Below are 27224 nucleotides of genomic sequence, written 5' to 3'. Positions count from 1 at the left end.
TTAGTATGTCAACACTGCACAGAAATCTGAAGTAATTGGGATCATTCAGGAGAAAAGCCCATTCTGACCTACTACCAACTACCATCGTTAAATGATACATCATTTTGAAGACTCTCGCCATGGTTACTGCAGTGGTTGCTAGACAAACTTTTGGGAAACTCAGTCTTGATTGGCCACAAAGGCTAGGCGAGTGACAGACATGGGTATAGTGCACATTGGAAGTTCAGCCAACATCAATTAGATATTTGTGTGCTCAAGTTTTTCATTTTGTGCGTGCACTCAAAGTTGCCCAATGCAAGCTCAGAAATGAGAGTCAAACATACCGCCACAAACCTTGCCTTGAACCCAGATAAATTGAATTATTTAACCCAATATTTTACAGTTGAGAGTTCCAATGCTGCTTGCTGTAGCCCATAAATCAAATTACTCAGCATAGGATCCAGCCTTAACCTGTCCGAAGGTCAAGGATGGATCTGTTCCTGTGCCAGCCATTTTCAAGGTGACACCCTGTAAAGCCTTATTATCTCCAGCCATAGCCTAGTTGCGCTATATATTATAGCATCTTATTATAAGGCTCTTCAGAATGTTCCAAAAAGTTCTGTTGATTTGATTGGGCCACCCCAACGTTCTCCAGACATCTGTAAATATTTTTTTAAATATCTAAATTGATAAGTTCCATGATGCTGGTGTAGAGCCCTCCTAAATGTATGAACTTCATGTGTGAGTTTAAAAACAATGAAAACATATAAAAAACCACGTGTGGTGGTTCATAAGAATGTGTTCATGTGAATTCACTTATTGTGTGGTTTTTGAGACAGGAAAAGATTCCTATAGTTATATATGGTTCCTATATATCCAATTGCAATATAATTGCAAATGCTGACAAGATGATTTCTGATCAAATTGAAACATTGTGTACATTTTTGACTGTTGGCAACCACTTTACGATGAGTTAACGAAGATAAGAGACATCAAATTTGTTGAAGGAATACCTAGCGTGATAAATGGCGTTATTATACGGCTCTTCAGAATGTTCCAAAAAGTTCCGTTGATTTGAATGGCCCACCCCAACGTTCGCAGGTTTGTAAGTTCTTGATATTCACCGCTGCGAAAAGTGAATGGCCGCTGTCATTGGCAACGGGTTTTGTGATTCTAATTTACATCTTTCATATCATTCCGCAAGTAGTCCGGTCATTTAATGTAACGGAAAGTCATTTTAACTTGAAGTCAGCAAGTAATGGGTTGCTACGCAACGCCTGAAACTTTAAAGTTCTATTTGCTTGAAGAACTATTTTTTCTTAGCGGAAATCACGAAACGGCAACAAAAATCATTAAAAAGAGGTATTTTTGGAGCAATGTCTTCTATCGTTTTGGCAAGTAACCGTATAATAAGTGGGATAAGGTATTGAATATGCAGCTCATGACTGTATATTAGTGCTGTCAAACGATTAAAATATTTAATCGCGATTAATCGCATTTATGTCATAGTTAACTCAAAATGAATCACGATTAATCGCAAATTTTTATCTATTCTAAATGTCCCTTCGTTTATTTATTTTTTCCATCATTTTATTTTTATTTCAATGCCCTTATCAACATGGAAAAGTGGATTGGCTTGCTTTATGCAAATGTTTTATTTTATTGAAAACCAACATTGCCAAACAGGGCGGTACAAAATAAAATTATAAAGTGCACATTTCAGGTAAACAAGGACCCTATAGGCTTAATATTTTCTTTTTTTCAAGTTTGCTGGGAACATAGCAGTCAGGCCTCTTATTTCAGAAACAATGAACCATAACAGTTAGGTTACCAATAAAAGGTAAGCCTACTACTTCTTTGCTTTCAACCAGCTGCCTGTTGACATTTTCAGACAACAGTGAAGCTCGCTTCTTTTGCACAACACAACTTTTAAAAGTAAACTTTCCATTCAGAAGTTTTTTATCATCCATTTCGCCGTATCGCGCTCACCATTCACTCAAACCGTAACGTTAGCCTACTACACAGTTTGCGAGGCCAAAAAGAACGTTAATCTAAAAATAAAAAAAATCGCGTTAATCGCGCGATAAAAAAATGAACGGCGTTAAAATGGGTTTGCGTTAACGCCGTTAATAACGCGTTAAACGGACAGCACTACTGTATATACATAATATTGCTGGGCGTCGGGGTCCTGTTTGTCCCGTCGGGATTTATTTTTGGATAACCGCCAATACATTATCCCTTACTTATTTTTCATTAGAACTACAAAACTCAATTTTCATGTCCATACAGTATTGGCTAATATCGCTGGTTTGGCTGTTTTTTTGTTTGTTTGCAGAAAAACATCCCAATTTAACACTTTCCTGGGATGGAGTGGATAAATCTCACTCATTGTTTTGCTACATTGTCAATAGTCATTTGCACAGTGATGCAAACACATTATTTTACCACGTAAAAATGCAGATCACACAGTTTCCCCAGAAGAAGGTCTGACAGCATTGACATGACTTTGTCAGCAGTGGTCCAATGGGCACTGCCTTCACAATTAATAATATTCACAAAGGGTGTCTCAAAGGTAAAAATTGTATAGTTGGAAAAAGGTTACATTGCAATCCCAACAATCATTGCATGATGTGACGGTCGTGGTGCGACCGCACATGAACCGCACAATCCGCCCCATCTTTGCAACCACTAGCGCACCCAAACAGGTTTGCACATACACGCACACACAAACACTCATACCAGTGATTACAATTGGATTCACCTCATTGAAACTGCTAATTGCCTAGACGGGCGGAGGGGACCTTAAAAATGGTCTGGGCCAGACCACCTGGATAAAGTGGTTGGTTTTACAAACCTTTGAGACATTATTTATTACATAGTTATCTCTTTGTTTTATGATTGTGAGGAAATGCTATGTTCGTGTCTCGGGGTCTGTCTTGTCATTGTGTATTGTTTAGTTTTTGTCTACACCCTGTGGCATCACGATGGGCCAGCTGTCAGAGGGGGTGGTGTTTGTGTGGAGGTCTGGCTGCCACACCACAAGATGGCTGCCAGTGGCACTACATCTCCCAGAATACAGCAGAACTCAACCAGGTGTAGGTGCTTAAGGCACCTGATGGAAGGAGCATTTAAGACAGGTGGTGCCTGTTGTGAGAGAGCGAGCTACGAGAGCAGGAAGAGCCAGAAGGGAGAACAGAGAGCACTTGACGGGCGGGTGAAGCCGTTGTGGAAACGCTTGCTGAAGCGCTTGCTAAGCCGCATCCGGAAGGGGGAAGGCTAGCCCCAAGCCGGGAAGGACCTGGACGGAGGAACTTTAAGCTGCAACTACAGTGGGCAGGATGTAAGTGAGGAGCAACTTTATGAAGCCTATGTTTTTGCCTTTGAAGAACTTTTATATTTGCCTCCTGAAAGACTTTGTGTTTGGTGAATAAACCTGATCCTCGTTTGAAAGCACTTTTGCCGGCTCTGTCCTGTTAATTATGCACTGCCCTACACCCAGCTCAGTGGTAAAGCCTCTCATGATACCACAACCCGTGTGTAAAAATGGTGCTGGCCAAATCTCCAATAAAATGACCTGCTAAGCCTCTAAATGTGGTAGAGGACAATAATATACAACAAGACCTGACTAAACTAGACAGAACAATGAACATATATATGTTTAGTTTAGTCAGGTCTTGTTGTATATTATTCTTGTTGTCAGGTATATGCATTTATGTCGACCCTTTTTGGACTGCTGATTGTCCTCTACCACATTTAGAGGCTTAGCAGGTAATTGTATTGGAGATTTGTACTGCTGCATGCTGTCCTCTACAATATTTAGAGGCTTAGCAGGTGATATTAATGGAGACTGCATGCTTTTTGTCCTCTGCCTATTGAGAGGCTTAGCAGTCCTCCAGAATATTTGAAAGCATAATAAACCTTATATTTGAACCCTCATTCTGTCTCTGAGCTTTTCGAACAAACCCACATTTTGACGGCAACCGAGGCTCGGTCCGTCACACATGACAAAAATAACTTACTTTTGATGGTAAAATCCCAAAATACACAGCTTCGCTTTGGGTCTTGCTGAAAGATACAAAAATAGTGATGTCATGATCCATGCTCTTTTGAACTGAAAGAGGCATCATGAAACATTCAATGTGCATGACTAATGTAGACTGCATTGTCATGATGAGGCTTGTATGGACAGGGGATCAGCAAACAGGTCAGACTTAGGCGGGGAATTAAAGGAGCTTACCATGTGCTGCAGATGAGCGATCTCTATTCGCACAGGATCCCTGAGGTTTCGGATTGAGAAATTGCCCACACTGCTGGCAACTACATAACTATTCAAAGATAAGCCATTTCTCACGTCCTAAAAGAAGTAAAAACAAGGATACATTTATAAAGCAGGAATACAATAGCAGGATTTTCTTTTTAGAAAATGAATAAAACACAGAGACAAACCTGAAATAGCCCAGTCTTGCTAAAGAATACAAAGTTTATTCTTGAAACAATATCTGCATTTGAATTAGTTAGGTTGTGCAGTAGTGTTGCTGGCAGTGTGACCACAGCCAGAGGATTCTGAGATTCTGACAGAAATTCAATCTGAAAGCAGAAGGACGGACAATAATGAATACAACTCTTGATCTGGCTGACTCTCAGTACATCTTTTATCTATAATAATTATAAATAACCATAATAATGCAAAGACAGTACAAAGTCAATACAAAGACAAATGTTAATACAAAAGAGAGCCATCAATATCATATGTTTAAATGGCATTCTAGATGAAAGTTCAGGAGGTGAGTGACCTCTTCCTATGCATAGCCAGTTTTGATTAATCATAATGTTTATCTTGTGTTGGCTCCACACACTCTTAGTGTCTTTGAGCCTCAATAAATAGACAAACTTAGCCTGCCATTTGCCTGCTTTTATCACTTGCAAACCAGCTAGCTAGCTTGTCCTACCAATTAAGGTTGACTTATCATTGCAAATCATGATTACACTGAAGCTATTTGGTTTCATATGCCTACAATGCAAGGGGATTCTTTTCATAGACTAGTCTTGAATGAAACTACAGGTGCACAGGAATTTTGAAGGGCAGTTGCTCTGCCCTGGAAAAAAGGGGCAACACGTTTTGTCACCGCCGCCGCCACGCCCCCGTCCCCTGGACGCATATTTTGCCTATATGTCTTGAAACTCTCACTAACCGCCGCCGCCATGCCCCCGTCCCCTGGACGCTTATTCCGCGATTATTTTATCTAGGTCTATATGAAGTTCTGCAGCCGTAATACTATTTAAAAAATATATATATTTCCTTCTGAGGGGCAACTTTAGTCGAGGAGGGCAAACGGGCAGTTGCTCGAGCAACCTTAGCCCCCTTCTGTGCACGTCCCTGAAACTAAGGTATGGTTCAATTAAGGTATGGACGGATTTTTTGCGAGCGTTTGTTTCTTTGGCATTTCTCATCACTTTTAGAACTAAAAGACATTTGACAGATGCTGATAAGCATCTGAATGTTGTTCAACATCACTAGTTACACCACGGCTTGCTAATGAAGGTGCTTGGTCACAGAAGGTCTTTTCAAATGAAATAAATAATTGCATCAGAGTTTGAGTGTGCAACCACTATTTTCTAAAGAGGTCTTACCACCAGCCTTCCCTCAAAAGCGTAATATCAAGGAACAGAAACAGTTTTGAAAAGAACTCTATTATCACACACATGAATGAAATAAATTTTCTCCAACTCAACTGTGACCATCATAAACACCAAAATTAAAATGGTTCATTAGAATTTCCATTCCTTCTGACAATTAAAGCACCATGCTTTGTAAATTGACAGATTCAGTCAAAGCTCGTAAATATTTTAACCTCTATTCTCAACAGGAATTCAGGATTGTTGACAATAAAATGTCAACTGTAAAATTACCTTTCCTTTATTAATTCTGTACATCTGGAATTTTTATATTTAAAGACGATGTACCTGATCTAAAACAGATCTAAATTACGATTTGTACTTCGATTTGTACATCAACTTGTGAAATATTTCAATATTTTGTAAAAGTCGTAATGCTGCTGCTTGTGAAGGGGGTGCATGTATGTAAGTGGATGTTTGTTCAGGTACCTTGGGGTCTGTGGTGTTGGGAGGGATAAAAGCAGTGAAGGTGGTCCCATTGAACTCACTGGCATTCAGAGCAGATATACCCACAGCCAGGTTCTTAGAGGAGATGGTCAAGGACTCGCCATCAAATTCAATCTTCTGAACCAATTCATCCACAGCTTTCAAAGCACTGGCCAAAAGGAAAAATATATGAAGGGATTGCATTACAGGAATACTCAAAAAAAAATTGTCATATTTCTTACAATCACCCTTGAGGTCGCAGACAAAAAGGGAAGGGGAATACTTATTTTCAGTAGTGGACTAGTTTTTGACTTCTATTAGTTATATATATATATATATATATATATATTGCTTATTATCTAACCAATAAATAAATCAAATTAATTAATGAATTAATTACATTACTACATGTTTATGACTGTAAGAGACACACTTGTAGTATAAGCAGTCTGTCCCTTCAGGAATTTGTGATCTTGGAAATGTAATGATTTCCCACATTATATACAATTTGCGGCAATTTTCTCTTTTTTCCAAATAAAATCACACATTATTCGAGATTGCTTTCATTGTTCATATTTCCGTTTCAGCATAAAAATGAAAACTGCAAACTTTGTAGTACTATCCCATATGTGCACCGTGGGTGGAGACTTTATACCAACAAAAACATATGTGATGTACTCCATGCTATAAATAACATTGTCACACGTCATTCATCCTTGGAAAACTTTAAGTGTACAAGTGACGAGTAGCTCTGGCGGTCATTTGACATTCATGCCTTTCATGCCTCCTGACCGATTGAGCTTATGAATGAATTACGTATATCAGCACAGTCAGGATTACAAATGCATCCCACTAAGACTTGATTGCTTGACTTATCAGCTGCGTTTGATACAGTCAACCACTGCATCTTTCGGTCCATACTGTCAAGTATGGGCATTTCTGGCAAGGCACACTCCTGGTTTGAATCTTACCTCACTGGGCGCTCGTTCAACGTGTCAGGGCAAGGTCAGCTGTCTGCACCTCACGCCTCACCACAGGGGTGCCCCAAGGCTCGGTGATGGGACCACTTCTCTTTGCCATTTACACCACCTCGTTGGGCCCTATCATCCGCTCGCATTGTTTTTCCTATCACTGTTATGCCGATGATACTCAACTGTTTCTGTCTTTCCCTCCTGAGGACACCACTGTCTCGTCGCGGATCTCGGACTGTCTCGCTGATATATCCACATGGATGAAAAATCACCACCTTCAGCTGAACCTGGCCAAAACGGAACTGATGGTCTTTCCAGCCACAGGGAAGCATTGTAAACCATCCTGGGAGATAGAAGTAAATATCTTCCAAACCCGACTACAGCCCTGATGTTTGCTCCTTTTTCCGAACACAAAGTAGTTTTCAGCAGGGTATCACTCTGTTCGCTCACTCTCCGCCATTGGCAGTCCACTACCACTTCTCATCGGCTCGTCATAATTTTGAAGTCCTCCCCTTGTCCAGCCCTACCCAATTAATTAAGGCCTAGGGAACTAAATTGGGGAGTGCTCTGATAAGAAAGGGGGGGGGGGGGGGGTTATTGTTGTTTTCATTAAATTGTCTTCGTCCCACATGAAATATTACAAAATGTGCCAAATGCAAATTCCTAATCTAAAATAAAAAACGTTATCAAGAAATTGCCATAAAGGCCTGATGTATCAGATATGATACAAAAAAGTATAAAATGTAAAATATTTTGTCAAAAGGTCCAATAAACATTTCAACTTAAATAAATATAATTATCTAGCTGACATTGGATGTGTCAGTTTTTACAGTGTTAAATTACACACACACACATATGCAGTATTACGCAACGCTCGGTGGTACGTGTAGTTATCAATGCAAATGTGAGAAGGAAAAGAGGAAAGTATGATAACGCTATTCATAACATGAGGCACATCACACATGACTTGTTGGTATAAAGACTCAATCCTCACTGTGCAGAATAGATAGTACTACTAAGGCATGCTACTGCATGGCAGTAGGGAGGCATTTAAAATAACTGCAACTTTTGAGAACTGCCAAATTTCAGCTAACTTGGCCACAAAAATCACAACAAATTCTTGCAAGATCCCGATGGGACTGAGCAGTAACAATCTTCTTTGGAAGCAGGTGTAAGTACTGACATTTCAGAAGCAGCTGCCTGTGCTGAGTTGGAGCTTGTCATCACATTGGAGATGATGTTTACCACAGCAGTGGCCAGAGTAGTATTGATTCTGGCTAAATTAACCAACTCCTTTACTTTTGTAACCACCTTGGACACCTCTGCAGTCGACAGCTCATTGTTACTGATGTCTGCCAACTGCACAGCCACTTCTCCAGCATTATCTGTTGAGATGAAACATGTTTTTAAAGTACAACATACATTTAATGTTATGAAACCCATTGTATGTCTTCATTCAAGGCATGTTATATATATAATTCAAGCATGCTTTTCTTGGCTGTGATCAGTGCGATATTAAACCTACCTTGGGACACTTCAATGTCGTCTATGTCTGTGCAGTTGGTGAGGTCTGCTACATTCCAAGATGATGTGTAATTCTGTAAATTGATTGAACTGAAAGCAAACAACGCCGTTGATTAATACACAACTTTTTTGTATGTACATGACTGCATGGAGTGACCACTGGACTAGAAAATGTGAAGGACCCCTATGTTTTGTACTAATCAAGAAGACCTACTTTATTAATAAAAACCTTTCTTTACAGTCTGGCTCGATTAAGTGTCGGCTCAGTAATATGACCGGATATTTCACCCAATGTCAGTGTTATGTGTACATATCTGCTTGGTTATGAAAGATTTTCCAGAGCCATTTTTACCACGGTTTTCACAAACCGTTTAAACCACACCATTAAATATATTTTAGCCGACGGTAACTGACATGGCTGGTTGCCTAACCAATGTCAGTGAGTAGCGATTTTCCCAAACCATTTGCTTACATTGAGTTTAAGATTTGAACCCATTTCTTAGATAATTTTGGAGAAACCACCAACACAGTGGATTATTTACAGCCTACAAACCAGCTGATGTTCTGTTTGTGTAACGTAAAATTCTAAGTGACAAAGTAATATCTGAAATAACAACTGACTTACTCAGTCAAATAATGATAGCTATCTAGTATAGCTATAATTCAGTACCAGCCAACAGTTACCGTTAGCTCATTTAGATTTTCCAAACCATTGAAATCTACACAGCAAAGCAAGGGCAACTGCACAGCTACGACATCATTCATCTACAGACATTCTTCTTTTTGCCTCAACAACATCGGATCCGCCAGCATGACCCCTTTTTCCTCTTCTAACTTGGCACCGTAATCACACAGATTACTCATACATTGACCTTAACATAGACACACACGCACACAGGGAACACTCTTCACGATTCACAAAGGCTCGTCTCTGCAGGATCTGCTGTTGTGTTCAATGGTTTAACAGTAGCAAGCTAGAGTCTATATAGCAACACAATTGCATTGTGCCCACGATTAACAGTAATAGTAAGCTAGGACAGAATATAATTTAGACATTAGCTACCAGCTTGTATAATGATATATATATAATATAATTTATGTTATAGTGTTAAAACTTAAATAATTAATGTCCATCTCACCAGGTTCTGGATGCATTTTGGTCCTTATTAGGGAAACAGGGAGCATACATGGTCACTGTGGGTCTGCTCTCAAGCCACTTGTAATGGAAGGGATTTTCCTCTGCTGGACAGTTTTCTGTGATTAATCAGAATAAAAAAGACAGGTTTTGTCTCATATATTGTGTTAAAGGGTTGATAAAGTTGGTAGTCAGTCTAAAAGAAGTACCAATAACAAAGGTCATACCAACAGTTTTCACTTTAACGGTGCTGAGGCTCAAACCAGTTCCATTAACCGGTGTTCTCTTCAGTACGGTCTCTATTTCTGCCTCTTTGGTACCGGTCATCTTGTACACCAAAAGGGCCTGGCAGTTGAACCTACCCACAAAATGAGATCTCTTAAAAAATTTCCTCTACAAATATTACAGAAGATCAGGCATAAATGTTGTTTATTTTGTAGCTGTGCTCTTTGGCTGGGAATCACCATCACACTGGACACTAAAGACAAACACTAATAACAGAGACATCAAAGGGATACAGTAGTTCACGTTGAGAAATGCAGTTTATTATGGAAAATTAAATCTCTCACCTGATACAGTTTACATGAACTGAGTTTATCCTGTCCTGGAGAGTCTGTCTGAGCTGTAAAACAAAACTTTGAAATCATCTTTGGCCTTCCGGGTTAGAGCAAATGAAAAAGTAACAAATGTCCAATTACCCATTGGATGAGTATTTCTTGCACATCAGCCTCATTCTTTTCAGTGGTATCATCACTGACAACAAGGTTAACTCTGAAGAATACCACCTCTGCAATGAAGAAAGGAAAGAAAGGTTGTTTGTATGATTTAAGGGTGAATTCCAACATCCCAAATGTCTGTGATGCATAGCAGCATTCCTGAGGAGCTGTGGTTGAGGACAACTTAAAATATGCAATATTGATTGAACAAAATAATATATCTTTCCAAATGGTGTTTACAGTGATTACAACCTTTTGCAAACTCATTTTGTTACTGCTATGCCCCACAAGACATCCCAGAGTAGATCCCAAGTATTACGTTGTATTGTTAGTGTATATCTACAATATACATATATTTATGTTGTATTGTTAGTGTATATCTACAATATGCTGTACATATATTTATGTTGCATGTCACAGTCTTAGGAGACTTCTATGTAGTATTTTGAAAAAAGAGATTGGTTGTTCTGAGTTTACCTGTTCAAACTTTGTCACAGTCTCAACAGCCTTAATCAAAATGTAAAAAAAATGCATAGGGATTGTGGTCCCTAATGGGTTTGATATCCCAGAAGGTTTGGAAATCTCCTAAGAAGGCAAAACTAAAACTAAAATGATATGTTATACACTGTAGTAACACTTAGGGTGACCAGATGCAGACAAACTAAATGTGGGAAGAGTAGTACGTTTGTGTGGGACATTGTGGGGGAAAGGTACCAATGCTGAGCGGTAACCTAAAACTTGAATATAATGTCTATCTAGCTGAATAAGCCTTTCAGCTCGTAAACCTATACTTGTCCTCTAGTCAAATCCACAGCACACCAGTTAGACCAAAGAAGATACAGACTGCAGCTTTTGGTATATAAAAGACATGACGTGGTCTGGTAGCTTTTATCTGATCTGCAAGGTTTGTGTACATTTTTTTTTTTGTGACCTAGCAGAGGATGTCACTGGCCCCATGCTTGCACAGTTTGATTGACAGCCATCACATCCTCTTGATGACCGCCTCCACTGCTCTCTTCTTAGCCACTGGATGAAAGCTACGCTTTTAGAAGAGCTTGCCTATGTTGCATTTGTATGAGTCAGGTTGCTGCTTTTGACATAGAGCTTTTAAATAAAGTAGAAACTATATGAAGGCAGTCACCAAGAGGCTGTGACGGCTGTCAATCAAGCGGCTAGGTAAAAGAACACAGCTCTTATTTCTGACGATTCAAAACCAAATGACCAATGAAAATGCAGGAAATTATCTGAATATGCGGGATGCAGGACAAAGGGTCAACATTCTGAGCAGTACAATGCAAAGTGAGACACCTGGTCACCCTAGCATCACTAGCTTTATGTCTCCCAAGCTACATTAGAACAGTTGATTTGGAGAATACTACAAAATGTTAATGAACTAATGCCCATTTAGAAAACATGTATGATTATCATCCCTCTAGAACTACTGAAAACGAGATTAGATTTTTTTTCACCCATTGGGAAAAACTATAATGCCATTACTATGACTACAAGCCCAAATGTAGTTATAATGACTGGAAAACATACTGTTCCCGGCTGCAAGTCCACACAGACATATAATATGAGAGTGAGCTTTACATGGACAGGGTGCAAGTTCAGTCAGGTCTGGGAAGCTCCATGGGGTGGTGCTAGCAGGCACAGTGGTGCCCACAGCAGTGACTCTATTGGGTAGTGTGGAGACTGGCCTCTTTGTGCCAGAAGAGACCAGAGGAGACAGCGTGGTTGAAACCTGGGTAACAGCCACATTGTTGCCGTGTCCTGTTTGACTTGCTGACTCATCGGCTGGAAATGGATGACCAGTCGGGGCCTCGTGTCCATCTTCACTGTACTGTGTCCCCCTGCTTTGGTTAGTAGAGAGCCCAAAATTCATAGATGCTGTAGGCTTGGTGTGAGATGGGTAAGTGTTGGTTTTTGCTATGGATGGGGCCTGTACATTCAGCAGTGGAAACCGTGTGAGTTCTGATTGACTTCCAGGAGGAATGTGGCCCTGCTGAGAAGCGACTGTTATTTCAGTGTGTAGAGTGGAGACCGATGCAGCACTATTAGCATGCTCAATGACTGTGTTAATCATCCCTGAAGGAGGGTCCTTGTGTGAGCTCAGCTCGTCCCTTGAACATGAGGAGAGGTGTGTTACATCACCATTTAAGGATGATTCAGAGCTGTGCAGTCCTGAGTTGTGGGTGGTTGTAGGCTGTGCTGCATCCATAGCAATGGATTTGGTGGAAGGATTCATACTGGCAGAGTGGACCAACAGTGGGTTGATAGAGAATGGCAAGTGTAATTTACTGAAGCCCCCCTCAAACCATTTTCCCTGAGACAGAACTGTACTATGCTCTATCAGATAACTGGGACTCATCTGTAGATGAGAAAGGTCAGCATCTGCTGACAATGTCTCAATAGGAAGATCCATGGATATATCTCTGGGATCAGAGGGTCTTAAGTGTCCATGCTGAGGTTGAGTTGGGTTGAGACGAATATGAGAGAGTTGACTCTGTGTGAGTCCTGTTTCAGAGCTTTGAGATGATAATGAGATTGAGGGTAAAATACCCAACATCATCTTACCTGATAGAGACACTGTATTCAAGAATGAGGACATACGTATGCTTTTCATCACAGTAACATTGTTGGAGCTTGAATAACGATTATGACCTTTACTCCCAACCATTAGAGTTTCTGTAAAACTGTACATCTGTAACAGATCTGAGGTAAGAGGCTCTATTTGGGATGTCCATGTTGAGTCTGGCATTATCAAACCAGTTCTCATGGCCCAGTTGGAGCTTAACTCTCCAAAAGGGATGTTAGTGTCTTTAAGGGACTGAGTGTTTTCCAAATAATTGCTGACGATGGAGGTAAAATGACTTCTCAATGAAGGTAAAACTGAGTCACTGACATTGTTGGAGTAAAACCTGGTGCCCGGTGTTTCAGGAGAGTCAGGTATCAAGTCAGTAGCAATTGCGGTGAGGTGTTCCAAATATAACTGAGAGGAAACTATATCATCTGTGGTTAAGTCATGTTGTAAGTAAACAGAATGTGTCAAACTAGCTTCTAAGGGCTCTCTATTCTGTGACAGACTGAGGGGCATATTTTCATGAAACGTATCAGTGAGAGGCTGAATCTTTTTCTCTGTAATGATAAGACCTGGTAGGGACAAATCAACTTGTTTTGTCATGCTGAAAGGCCCATTACTTTGTGTTGAAGACTTGAAAGTTAACAGCTCTACAGTTTTATTTGTAGGTTTCTGGTTGGTAGGCATTAAACTTAATACTGGTGTAGGAGTCAATGTGCTTTCAGAGGATTTATGGGGGACTTCCACTGAAGACACCACTGGTGTAAGCCACGAATGTGTACCCATTAGATGGAAGTCTGTACGGTAGTTGTGCAATATTATTTCACTAGAGATAGAGGTGCTGTCAGTCATTTGCCTACTTGGCTCATACATCTCTATCCCTGCTCCTGTTGAAACCAGACTGACTGAATGGAATGGGATGGACCACCTGCTCCACATTGTGCTTTGAGGTGCAGTAGCTTCCCTCTCACCCCAGGGCAGAGTGGCATCTGATTTACTATGAGAAAGTTCATTCACTTCAGCAGGAAGAGTCATTAGGCTTACCACTCTGTCACTGCTGAATATTAGCACATCATTGTAGGGGGTAGCATCCAGGTGGTCGGAATTCATGCTCTCCACGTGGGAATAGATTGAGTCAAAGTCATACAGGCCAAAAGGGTTGCCTCCCAGATCAGAGTTGTAAAATGGTTCTATTCCAGATGCGTAATCCAATGCCTCAGTCAAAGTGATGTTCTCTCGATCAGCACTCAGCACCATCGGACGGCCCAGTGGTTTGTTTTTACGGTTGCTGAGAGGTACTTGGAACGATTCCATGTCTGTGCTTTTGTTCTGGTCATCTGCCTGTTGCAATGATATATCCATCTGGTAATTATTGAGGTTCTGCTTACTGACATCTGCTGATGTTTCTGGTCTCAGAGATTGTGGGGCTGGTGGTTTAGTTACACGTGCCAATGGCTGTTCTTGCATCTGGGTGGTGGTGGTCTCCTGCTTCTTCCTCAAAGGCCAAATAAGGGGGGTGGAAATGAATCCCAAAGAGAATTTGGAGGTTCTGAGAGCAGGAATGCCAGGAGGCTTCACTTGTGTTGTGGTGGCCAGTGTCACAGGACGTTGAGTGAATCGGAGCGCAGACCACAAATACACAATTCTTTCTCTCTCTGCCCAATCCAGGATCAGCCAGTTTGAAAGTGGGGAGGTCAAAGCAATCTGTTATTTGCTGTATCGCGTGATTAATCTGCATATTTCTGATGGTCACAAGGTAATGTTGTTAGCACCTCTGAAAGCAATATCATGAACCTACATCACTGCAAAATAAAAGACAGTACGCTTTTTCAATGTGCAGTACAATACACATGCTGTTTTTGTTAAAACGGAACGAATGACGTGAATATACTGTATACGAAGACAGAATTAAGAATGAAAAAAGAAAAAAGGAGGGAAGCAGCTAAACTGATGACAGTATGACACAACCAGAGAGCAGGACTACCATCCCAACACAGAAAAGTTAACTGGAGGCTTCTCAAAAAAGAAAAGAAAGCTACAACACAGGCCTTCTCAAACTGTAACTGATCCCCAAGACCCCAAATGGGGTTGCTTTTTTTTAAGGGGGAAATCCCTCCTTACCATGTTTGCCTTTTTTAAATGTAAATGTATGATGTTGATACATGTTGATATCCTAATATCATATTAATATTAATATGCTATACCTTAACATTGGCCTTTGATATCAAACGTGATTGTGAAATGCATAAAGCACAATGAAACAGTCACAAATAAAAATGTATTGGAGAACAAACAATTAATTAGGGTTAGGAAAGAGAACAGACATCAGAGAACAGACAACAGACTAGTGTCGTCACCATACCAACATTTTTGTTTCAATACAGTACCAAGTCATGCATTTTGATACTTTTCGATTCCATACCTAGAAAAAAAATTCATGAGACCGATTATATATCTTAATCTAGGAGTAGGTTGGGCTTTGTCTTATTTTAGGCTAATGTTGAACAAAAGAAAAAAAAATCCAATGCCATCTTTATACAGTATGTATGAAACATTAAATGGGTAATGGCCATATCTGTCTGTATGAAATCACGTTAAAAACAACATGGAATAGATCACAAATTTTCATTTGCACGCGGTCCTCCATAACAGTAAAGTCACAGATGTTGTGTATTACTACCTGACTGTATATCAAAGAATAATACGGAGCACGAAACTCTATGTATTTGAGGGCCAAGCAGAAAAGCTGCACAGGCAGTCTGAGGGTTTCTACCCTAAGTTAAATTGAGACTGTAACGACACCTACATAACTGGCTATTATTTCATGAAAATGGAACCATTTAAACCTAAAGCGTTCCTTAGTTAGCTAGCATAGCAACTAGGCAACCATAGCAACCAGGAAACACCATTTGCTGCATAGCCTGAAGCAAAGTTTCATTTTCTCAAAATCAGCTCACCAACAAAAGATAGTCTTAGGTTCAAAGTGATCACAACCACTTGCGGATGATGTTAAATGGCTTCACACAGACATCAAACAATCCTGAGAGAAATAATGGGACATCAATAGGGCAAGGGCCATGTAATGGTAGTGGTAGTGAAAGAAGGGGGAGCTCTCACCTCCCCCTTGCCCTTTTCGAAAATGGGAATCTTGTGTTTCGCATTCACATTGGAGCCGTGGCAGAAGATTATGGTTAATGTTACTAGGTCGCAAGGGGATAGATAATCGGTTCAACTTAACCGTTCTGGCTATTTTGGCCGTTTCTGGCAACATCACCGCTTTTAGCATTGTGTTTAAAGAGACCGATCACTATTAGCCAGAACATAAAGCCATGCATGATACAAATATCTTTCTTTTTTTTTTCAAAATGCTGCTATCGCACCGTTTTCAAGTCTCCAGTATCACTCTACTTTTTCAGTCTCGTTATACCTCTATATATATATATATACGTAACTATAATTTCAAAAGAATCATGCCTAAGTGTGTTTACAGGCCTGTGTTGGATTGGGAACCCCTGTCATGTAAACTGCAGAGGTACTGGTACAATAGGTGGTTACAATTCACTTAGCATTAAACAAAATACTATAGTTAGTCTGACCCAGACACCTGCTATAATATTTTGTTACTAGCAAGGTAGTCATATAGATGATTCATTCATAATACATTCATGTTTCCTAGGGAAGAGAGGAATAGATAGCATAGATGGAAAGGAAAACAGTAGAGTATGTCTTAAACACACTTGATATAAAGGAACACAAACAGAATAGTACACATTATTTATCTCGATATCATGGTGTTAAAATTTCTTTTTAAAACAAAACATGACCATGTATGAAATGACAGTTCAAATCTTGCCCTGAAAGTGGTCAACAGCACAGGGTTGAGTTGTTATCACAGATATAAAGATGAAGCTGACAGGGACACATAGGAGCAGCACATCAGGTTCAAATCAGTTAGACAAGTTAGAGCAGGCAGATGGATCATGCGCCGTACAGTACATGTCATAGAAAAGCAAATGACATCATATTTATTCATGTTTGAATACCTTATTGTTGACATGTTAATATCTTATATTCAGTGTTGACATGTTAATATCTTATATTCAGTGTTGACATGTTAATATCTTATATTCAGTGTTGACATGTTAATATCTATTGAACAATCTTCTTACCCTGATGGTTCTGGTTAGTAGCGGTAGCAGGCCAGTTAGCAGTAGCAGAGAAGGTACTTGAGGCAGTGACTGGCATCAAGGGTGAGGAAAATCAAATCACAAAACACAGATGGTGGTTTGTTAAGGGCTGACATATAGAAAATCAGGTATTGTTATATAAGCATTGTCTTGCGATACAGTATGACTTCAGTTCTTTAACATTAATATTTGGGCCAATTTGATCAGTTTTTTTTATACCTGTGTGACTAAATATAAAATATAGTGTTGCTGCCTGAGGCAACAATATGTAATCAATTGAGTAACACATGATACATAGCATAGAATTGACTGACTAGCACAAAAAAGCACACTAATAACTGGGAATATTCACGGAAGAGAGGCATGTATGGAAGCAAAATGTTTTAAGTATAGCACATTACACTTACACTACACATAAAAATTAGACTATGAGTGTCTGGCAGTGGATTTAAAGCTGTAACAGTAATCATGTACAAATTTGGTGTATCCATGTCGAGGGGAACGATTACACAAATAGATGAAAAGCACACAAGTAGATGGTCATCTGTAATCTCAGATTGAACTGTGTACATAGAAACATTGGTTTGTCTTTATAAATTTAGGTTTTCATATGTAATTGAACATACTTATACCAACACCAATGAAACTACTTGCATTATTAAATATTTTTTCGTTCACAAAAATGTATACATATTTCATAATCGCACTATAGCAAATAAACGTTCTTAACTCATACAACACATAATACTGTTAAAGCTTCTACTGTCACAAGGTCTATTCTACATGTACAAAATGCCATTGCAGGTTTGTATATAATGGCAACATTGTTCTTCCACAGTCTTGGCAGTTTCAGAACCTGTGTCTTCTATATTATATCTCAAAAACTGATGGACAAAGACAATGAGTAGTACGTAGTATTAATGAGGTAATTCCTTATGTAATGATTTAATGATCATCTTTGGTCTCAATCTTAAATATTAAGTTAGCCAAAGTGTTTTTGAAGGTTGAACATGGGCTATTAAACTGAATAAATGTGAAAAGTGTATACTGAATCAGATGCTGAAAGAAATGGAATACCTAATCATATGCTTGAGAACACCAAATGTATTTTAAACTAACTTGACCAAGGGCTCCACAATATGACAGGTTTCTCATTTTAAACTAACTTGACCAAGGGCTCCACAATATGACAGGTTTCTCATTTTAAACTAACTTGACCAAGGGCTCCACAATATGACAGGTTTCTCATGCCGGCTATAGTCTTAACATAATATTAGTTAGGGAAATTTGTGGTTTATTTCAATCTAATCCAGAAATCTTAAAAAGGTGGTTTTGACTGAACTTTTTACTATTAATATAATAAAGACTTGAACTTGAAATAGATTCCCCTTAAGAGTTTGACAAACATCTGTTTGATTGCAGTGATACATGATAGCCATTGTGAGGTGTCAATGAAATAACATAACCAGGGGGAATTTTTCCAAAGAGAATGTGGGAAGAGTATGAGGGAGTCATTCAGGACATGTTTTATGAGCTAAAACGCTTAAATACAACCATTTTTATTGAATTGAGTCTTTAAAGTGACAGCATGAAGGTTGTAACTGTTATTTAAGGTAGGTCGTTTTTATAACATCCTCAATTTCATTTTTATTGTGCACATTCATGTGAAGAGGATACAGACACACCTAATGTCCCCATCAGCCGCCAAGACTATTCATTTAGTAGTTTTATGGTCCGTCTACATTACAAAAGAAGTCATGTATTGACAGGCAAACAAAGTTAGAGTTCTATTGTAATCTTCTGCAGATGGAGGGGTCATAATGTAGCCACTAATCTTAGCCCTTACCCTAGTTTAAACATTTGGATCCTAAACATATAGGATTACTATTTATCAGGCTGCCAAATGGATGGGGCAATCTACATTATGCTGGGATCAGACTTCATGATATTTTTGTCTTTCACGATGGTCACCATGTCAGATTAGGCAACCATAGTACCATAAATTCTTGCCGTGTCTTGGTTGAGAGACTGGCAAAACTCCAAGTTTGACCCCGACCAATCATCATTCACATCCTCGCGTGAGTTCAAAGGTCATCGAGGGTCAATAAATGGTCAATCATGGCTACTGCTGGCGGTGCTGTGGCGACTGTGGACCCATTCCTGGGTGTCACATGAGGACAGTCTATTCTCGAGAGAACATTACATTAATGTAGCTAGCTACCAGGTTTGTTGTATGTAAATAGAAGGTACTATGTTAAACTAGGGAGGAAAATACAAACAATTCTGACATGCAAGACTTTGGTGTCGTTAGGTGTCGTGGGGTGTCCATGTCACACTAAAAAGCCTGTCCGTCATTCCTGATGATCATTTTCAGGCCCAACGCTTGAAATTTAACGGCAACAATAAAAATTGTGTCAAATTCAGGCTGAATTTGTGTAGTCTGATCATGGCATTAGGCATACTAAAAAAAACACCTACGCTCTTGCTAAGGGCATAGGCAGGATGTAAGGCTCAACAACGTGTATCTAATATAAGGTACAACTGAAAAAGGTATAGGTATAAAGTATAATGTGAAGTATAATGCTAAACTCTACCGAGATAGCATCCCAAAGTGTGAATGCAGCCAAAAAAAAGGAAAAGAAACTCTTGTTTGGACAGAAAGTGCATTACAAGGCTGGGTTAACAGTACAAGCACTACTATGACAGCATCCAGTTCAATAGCCAGTACCAAAAATGAAGTGTAATATTTTAGGTTAAGACCAAAGATTTTGTCTTGTTTTTCTCAGTACAGCATAATCATTTATTGGCCTGAATATGAGGCAACATGGTAACAGCATGATGCCTTCATTTTGCTAGCTAGCACTGTTGTTAAATAACTTATATTGGACATATACTTTTTGACCCTATCCTCTTTTATAATCAAATTATTGTATTACTCATTTATTTGACTTGATTGGTCAATTTCGTGTAACACAAGACAGCCTGATTTCACATCATATTATAGTCACATATCAATAGCAATATAATCAAATTGAAAAGCAACCAAGCATTTGAAAGAACTTTGAACCATCTCCTCTTGTTTCAATGTAGAGTCCAGATTGGAACACTTGAAGCTTCTTTTAACTGGTCTTCCCAAGAAGACTGTTAACTGTTAAACTGCTTAAAAAGCTTATTCAAAATGATGCTGCTAGAGTTTTATCCAGAAGCAAGAAAGCAGAGCATCTTACTCCAGTTCTAAAATCTTTACACTGGCTTCCAATTGAAGTGCTGCTACTAGTCCATAAATAACTAAATTCCTCTCTGATATGTTTAAAGAATATAAACCAAGTAATTAGATCCATGGACTCAGCTAGTAGAGCCCAAAGTCCAAACCAAATATGGTGAAACAGTATTTAGCCGTTATGCTGTATACAACTGGAACAAACCATCCCAAGAGCCTAGATGTGCCCCAAATGTAGCAATTTTTAAATCCAGGTTGGATCCAGATTTAAATCCAGCTGTAAAACTTTCACTCTATTCTAATTGCACTTCCCTCTTAATTTAATTATATTAATTATCTTTCAATTATGTATTATGTAGTATTATGTACTATTTGGATGTTCATTTTGCTTTCATGTATGTTAAGCACATACAATTGCCTAGAAGTAGCCACATGTTTTCCAAGTAGTTTGTCTGAAGCATCTGTTTAGTTGTGGATATGTTCATTTTCAAGGCCTACAAGACCTGTTCATGTTTAATTCCTAATGTATTTAATATATATATATAACTATACTATAACTAAATATAACTAATCACATTCGGAAGACATTGACAACTTAGTTTTTGTCTAAACATGCCTTATATTCAGGCCAATTATGAGCAAACACAATGGTTGATTAAGTAGTCTTATTTTTTTGTCCAGTTTCAACAGTGTTTCTTTAAGCATGAGGATAACGCATGTATACCTTTTCAGCAAAAGTATTTTAAGAAGTATTTGAAATGGTAACGCTTACCAGTGCTTGCTTTTAAAGGCATGCTAATGGTGGTTACATGTGCGGTAGGACTCTGAACTGATGACCAGAAGGCAGAAACAAATAAACATATCAAGATGAAGCAAATACTTACTGTATGTTGTATCTACCATGGTATGATATTATATCAAAATAAAATAATATACTTTACAGACATGACATCTTACTTGTGCTGCGGGAGATGGCTGGTATAACAGTGGTGACTGACACTGGTGCTGTTTGTGCTATTGATGGTATACACAAGGTTAGATGGTTAGTATTATTATTATTATTGTTGTTGTTTTTGTTATTGTTGTTGTTGTAGAATGTCCTGTATTTGTGACATTGAAACATCAATCTGCCTTTTCTTTCTGCCCTTCATACATAGCATCATACAAGTCAAAACAAAACACATGTCTACTGTGATTCATGATCATGATCACGCTCATCAAAGGAGTAGAATGATATCCTTGTAGGAGTCACAGGTCATGTCCCATAGACTTGGTACAACCAAAATCAATGCACCAACCGTTTGAGTGTGACAACAACTACCTGCTCAAGGAATAAATCTGACATTCTGTATCTACAATAAGATAAAACAGTCATGTGCCTAAATGATTCAACCTGAATGCATCGCAGGACTGTAAACTAATAGAGGGAATCCCTTCTGGTTTACATGCAAAGCACTGTGTTCCAAAGATCAATAGCAATCAGAAACCACCATAGTATGCTGCAGGTGTATACACTTATATTAAAAATGCTATGGGCCTCTTCACTGAGATGAAAACCAAACAGTGAATGAAAAGCAGTAACCAGAAGCACATCACTGTTAAAATCCTTACCATAGGTTGTTGCATTAGTAGCAATTATGTTAGTTGTGACTCTGGATAGGGTTGTGGGGATTATTGATGCTGGTGATAAAAAGTGGGAAAATGTTAGCTTAGCATTAGGTAGAAATTAGCAATAAAACAGGTCAAGACAAGTGATTGATGAGTAATTAAAAGTATCATTAATCTCCATATGCAGCTTAATATACATATTCCACTAACCAGGCTAAAGGGTTTTCATTATATATATTTCAGATAAAACAGACAGACTGGAATTTTTGGGATCTTTTCAACAGCAGTTCACCAATAATTGCCACTGGGGCAGCCTATCCACAAAGAACACAGGTGTTATCCTCACACATAAAACCCGTTTGATTGTTTCAAAAAGTGCAATAATACATTTATATTTTCAATAAAGATCAATGATCCTCTGTGACTTAAAAAAAATAATCTTCAGCTGACACAAGTGAAATTGACTCAAATGTAAACTTCATCTAATGTGCCTTCATTGTCTTTCTGGACTGATTTTATACATTAGAGTCTGTGCCTCAGCATACCGACTACCTTGGAAACACATACCAGCCAATGGAGAAAAGAAAACAAACAAACAAACAAACAACAAAACAACTATCACTGGAGATATTTTATAACAGGGGCTTTCTTATACATCATGCAGTGAGGAAAGTATTCTCAATGCTCAATGTTACATGCACATATTTCTCAGTAAACCAAGATGAGCTTTACTGAGTCAGCCCTATGCCTTATCTTAATAAAGAAAAATAGGAAATACAATGTTCAGACCATTATGTCTACCAATTGTTGAATATATTCATAGTCATTGTCAATGTGTCTTGTCGGATAATACACTGTATGTATGGGCTTGGAACCATGATGTAAAGTTCCTAAGCCTAGAATTACTGTGATCTGTTCAGCCTTACAGGAGTCCTGGGAACACTATGGTGCAGTCATTTAAGTTATCTGTATTTAATTGGCTGGACGTTTAGATTACAGATAGCAGGTTTCTAAGTTTACTCACTGTACATTGACTTCAGGCATTGGTTCACATTACACCTGGATTCCACAGGATTTTCATAAGGTCCAAAAGAAAAGGATAAAATGCCTAAAATACACATGTACAGGGGCATGTACAGATGACCTCACAAAGGTGAACTGTAAATTGTTGGTGGTTTCACTAGACAAATAATGTTATACTCCACACTCCTAGGGTGTTGGGGGCAGTATATAACCAGAACATTTGTTATGGAACAACTATATGTATGTACAAATGTATGTAAATGTATCTACAAATACGACCATCTACGGAGTTTGGTCTGCCATCGATTTGTTTTGAAAAAAAAAAATGTTGCGTCCCCACGTTTCTGCCAGTGAACTGCTTTGCAACACCCACCAACCGTCGGAGAGCTGGATACAGCATACGGCGCTTGTTGCAGCTGTCACCAGCCAATTGGGCACTGTTGTGTACCCCGCCACCCTTACAAAGCTTCTGACTAAAACTCCCCATGCACCAAGCCAGCCAACATAACTAAACATAATCAGAACTAAACACATACAAAATCCCCCAAATCAATAAAACTGGGCTACAGACAGCGTATGTTGTATCGCAAAGGAGATCCTGGGTACAGCATACGGCTCGTGTTGCAGATGTCTCCTGCCAGTTAGGCACTGTTGTGTATCCTGCCATCCTAACTAAAATCTGCATGCACCATGTCAGCCAACCATAACTATACATAACAAAACTAAATGCTAAATAATATTCCTATACACCTAGCCAGGCAGCCTCTCTCTCTCCCTCTCTTTTTATATCACATTGCTAATGGCTATATTAATACTGATAAAATGGCCTACTAACAAAAAATGTCTCTCTCCCTTATAGCATGATCCAATTGCTGATGGATGTGGAAACATTGCTCCTCACCACCACTACTCCTCATCTACGCATATGGACAGACAAACTCTTCCCACTCACTCCGTCTCTTTCTTCCCCTCCCAGTCTAGACTATCTTCGCTATGGGACGCTGCTGTCTCTCCACCCGATCTACCTATAGAAACCCTCGGCCCACATGCACCCATCACCACCGTACTGCCGTACACTTACTCTACCCCATACCCTATGCTAACATTTATGCATAACAATATATATTATTGCCACCACCGACATGTTTTTCTGTTCCTACTCTCCTTACCCCTGAGCACAGTGTATACCCACTAAGCTGTTTTTGTATGTATCATGTATATACCACCTGATGTCTGTATATATATTATGTACATCTACCAAATGCATGCTGTGTACAACACTTGTTGTTTCCCATCCCCTTCTGCCACACAACCCTCCCCCCATCCCCCCCTTCCTATCTCCACCCGGCCGACCTCAAGCAGAAGGGTCCCCCCTTATGTGCCGTGGTTCTGCTTAACAGGGAGTTTTTCCTTGCCCCTGGTGCCATTATGCTTGCACTAAGGAGGTCCAGGCTCTGGGCTCTGTAAAGCGCCTTGAGACAATTGTATTGTTCTGGCGCTATATAAATAAAATTGAATTGAAATTAATTGAATTGAATTGAATTATTCGCCATGCATTCTTTTCTCCTCACATACCCCATTCATTAGGGTAAAGCGCAGTAACAATCCTACAAAAATTAGCCAATGCCATATTTTATGTGTATCAGTATTCAGTCTGAAAGGTGTCTAACTATTTGCAAACAAGAATGAATAATTATTAATTAAATGTATTTCAATTTCATTTTAGAACTTCAGGAACACTTTGCCTATGATCCTACTCGTTTAACTACATGGCAAGTTATTTAAAATGTTTACAAATTCATTTGTAAACCAATTAAGTGAGTATCTGTCACACATCTGTTTCATTTGGTTCACCTTTAGGCAGTTTGGCTTCTGATCAGTCTCAGATCTTAGGGTGCCATAAAACTGTGCCTAAGACTTCTGAGAACCCTGTTTATTCTTCGTACAACAAGCATAAACCAAAGGCCTATTGAGCATCCTTTCAACAGGCTGCATTTTTCCAAAGAAACATGTATGAAAAGTATCAAATGGGCACACAAAACACAGTGTCTGTGAGAAATGACAATATTCTTTTTTCACTGATGCCAATGCATAAGAGGGATTCACAGAAACATCAACAAAGAGTTTCTTACAAAAAATATGAGAAAACACTGCTAATGCTAATTATGGCTAATTATATATCAGAGAATATATTACTCAGAGAAAATACTAGTCCATTTATTAGGAAAATACTATGTATCTGCATAGTACACAGTGCTGAATTTATTATATTTATATTATGACCACTATATATTACTAATGAAAATAATAATGAGATAATTCCAAAATAAAACAACTTTCTGAGTCAAATAAATTCACAATTCCAAGTAATAACAACATAAAAATAGTTTTACAGCATTATTCAAGATTAAATAGAGTTTCCTACCTGGGCAGCCCAACCCCGGAGAGGAGCAACTGGTGGTTTGTGAAGGCAAGGTGGGTATGGATGTACCTTTACATAGATAAGATTTACAATAAAACAAATTAAGTGATCATGAATAACCCTCGATTGAATCATAACAGCTCACTATAAGAACATTTTAATATACAATGGAACTATTCAACAAGCATGCATTAAACATAATGACAATTTATCCCAAACCCTTAACTGGATTTCCCGCATGGAATATACAAAGAAGAGCCGAGTTAAGATTAGTAGGCCTTTGGGACATGTGTTGTTTGTTTAAACAACAACCTCTTGTACATTACATAGTCTACATAATGTCAATATAGGAAAAGGCAAATATGCAGAAATTAAAAACAATGTAAAGGTTCACAGAAAATTGTAGAATATAAAACATAATGTAATGTAATTATTTAAAGATAATGTAATGATTTTTAAGATACTTTGTCATCTTGTGGAAAGATGCACTCTCTCTGGACATTACCTTAATTCAATCATGCATTTGCTGCTTGCTTTAAGTGTTGATTCATTATTTCAGAAAGCTAAATCTCGCTATCACAAATGTGGTCAAATCTTTGTTTAATTGATCGTCAAATAATTGGATATTGTGGATATTGTACACTATCTTGTATTTGTTAAGCTACATATGAGAAAAGGGGCCCTGCAATGTAGAACATGTAAATCCTCTGTCATTCTGTGTTGTTGTCAACATTAACTTCAAGGCTCCACCTATTCATTGCATCTCATCTTATAAACATTGAAACCACACATGGCATAAAGTACAGTAGCACATTCGCACATTAAACAATGCAAAAGTCAGGCCTGATGGGTTCACAAACATTTGTTCTTGCAAGTGTGACCTAAAAGAAAGTATTGTCATTGAATCATTACCATAACAGCTTCTTTAACCAGTGAACAAATCTCTATTTTGCTGAGAGTTGTATTTGATAAATAGCCTATTCAAGTAACATCATAATGAATTTGAACCTGAGAAAATGCAGTAGATAAGAATATGCATATAAATGTTAACATCCATGCTAATATTTCAATCGATGTCATCTTCTGGCATCACAGCATGCACCGCAATAAAGGAGCAGGCGATCTGACCAATCAGTGTGTTAACAGCAAACTCACCACTAGATGGAGGGGTTGTTAAATGAACACAATGAGGGAAACAGACTGTAAAGAGAAGATTAGAATTAGTAAGCATTAAAACAGAGTCAGTCAGTTAACCTAGGTGGATACAGTGGTTTATTTAACTGATTGTTGTGTTCGGTTGATGCAATGCTTCATGATCCTATGAACTGCTAAACAGCTCCAGAGACAGTGAGTGAACATGAATAGGAGAGACTTAAACACTGTTACTGAGGAGGCGAGTATAATGAACAGTTTGGTAGAGATTAAGAGGGATGTGAGCAAAGTGAGAAACAGGGCAAACCTGGTTTTGCCAATGAACCAAACAATGCTAAAATATAGGCTGCAATTATGGTGTTCATTTTTGAAAGAGACAAATTAAAAGTAGGGGAAATTAAAGCTCTTGTCATGTGACTAAATGTTTTGTCAAAATTGTAATAACAGATAAATGTAGTAAATCAGTACATGACAACATTCTGCAGTTTAGTCAGACTGGACTGAATGTCTGAATTAATTGTGTATCTAATTCATCACACAGAGAATATCCTCTGGATGTATTGGCATTATGTCTTCGCCAGCCTAACTGGTATGGGGGAATTCA

General features: G+C 38.7%; 1 protein-coding gene across 1 annotated transcript in view; it reads right to left on the bottom strand.

The window, feature by feature from the left end:
• The window catches only part of adgrg6 (adhesion G protein-coupled receptor G6), a 68184-nt gene that overhangs the window by 18620 nt on the left and 22340 nt on the right, over positions 1-27224 (bottom strand). Inside the window, exons 4-14 of the mRNA XM_031581634.1 lie at positions 25472-25537; positions 10410-10498; positions 10281-10333; positions 9939-10069; positions 9716-9830; positions 8578-8666; positions 8236-8437; positions 6085-6250; positions 4426-4566; positions 4217-4333; positions 3999-4044 (exon numbers count right to left, since the gene is read on the bottom strand). Of these exons, the coding sequence (XP_031437494.1) occupies positions 3999-4044; positions 4217-4333; positions 4426-4566; positions 6085-6250; positions 8236-8437; positions 8578-8666; positions 9716-9830; positions 9939-10069; positions 10281-10333; positions 10410-10498; positions 25472-25537 (1215 nt within the window). The remainder of the gene's footprint in view (positions 1-3998; positions 4045-4216; positions 4334-4425; positions 4567-6084; positions 6251-8235; positions 8438-8577; positions 8667-9715; positions 9831-9938; positions 10070-10280; positions 10334-10409; positions 10499-25471; positions 25538-27224) is intronic.

The sequence above is a fragment of the Clupea harengus genome, chromosome 15 (genome assembly GCF_900700415.2).
Source record: "Clupea harengus chromosome 15, Ch_v2.0.2, whole genome shotgun sequence".
Lineage (NCBI taxonomy): Eukaryota > Metazoa > Chordata > Actinopteri > Clupeiformes > Clupeidae > Clupea > Clupea harengus.
Note: the sequence above shows the minus strand (reverse complement) of the source record. Positions and strands in the feature narration are given on the sequence as shown.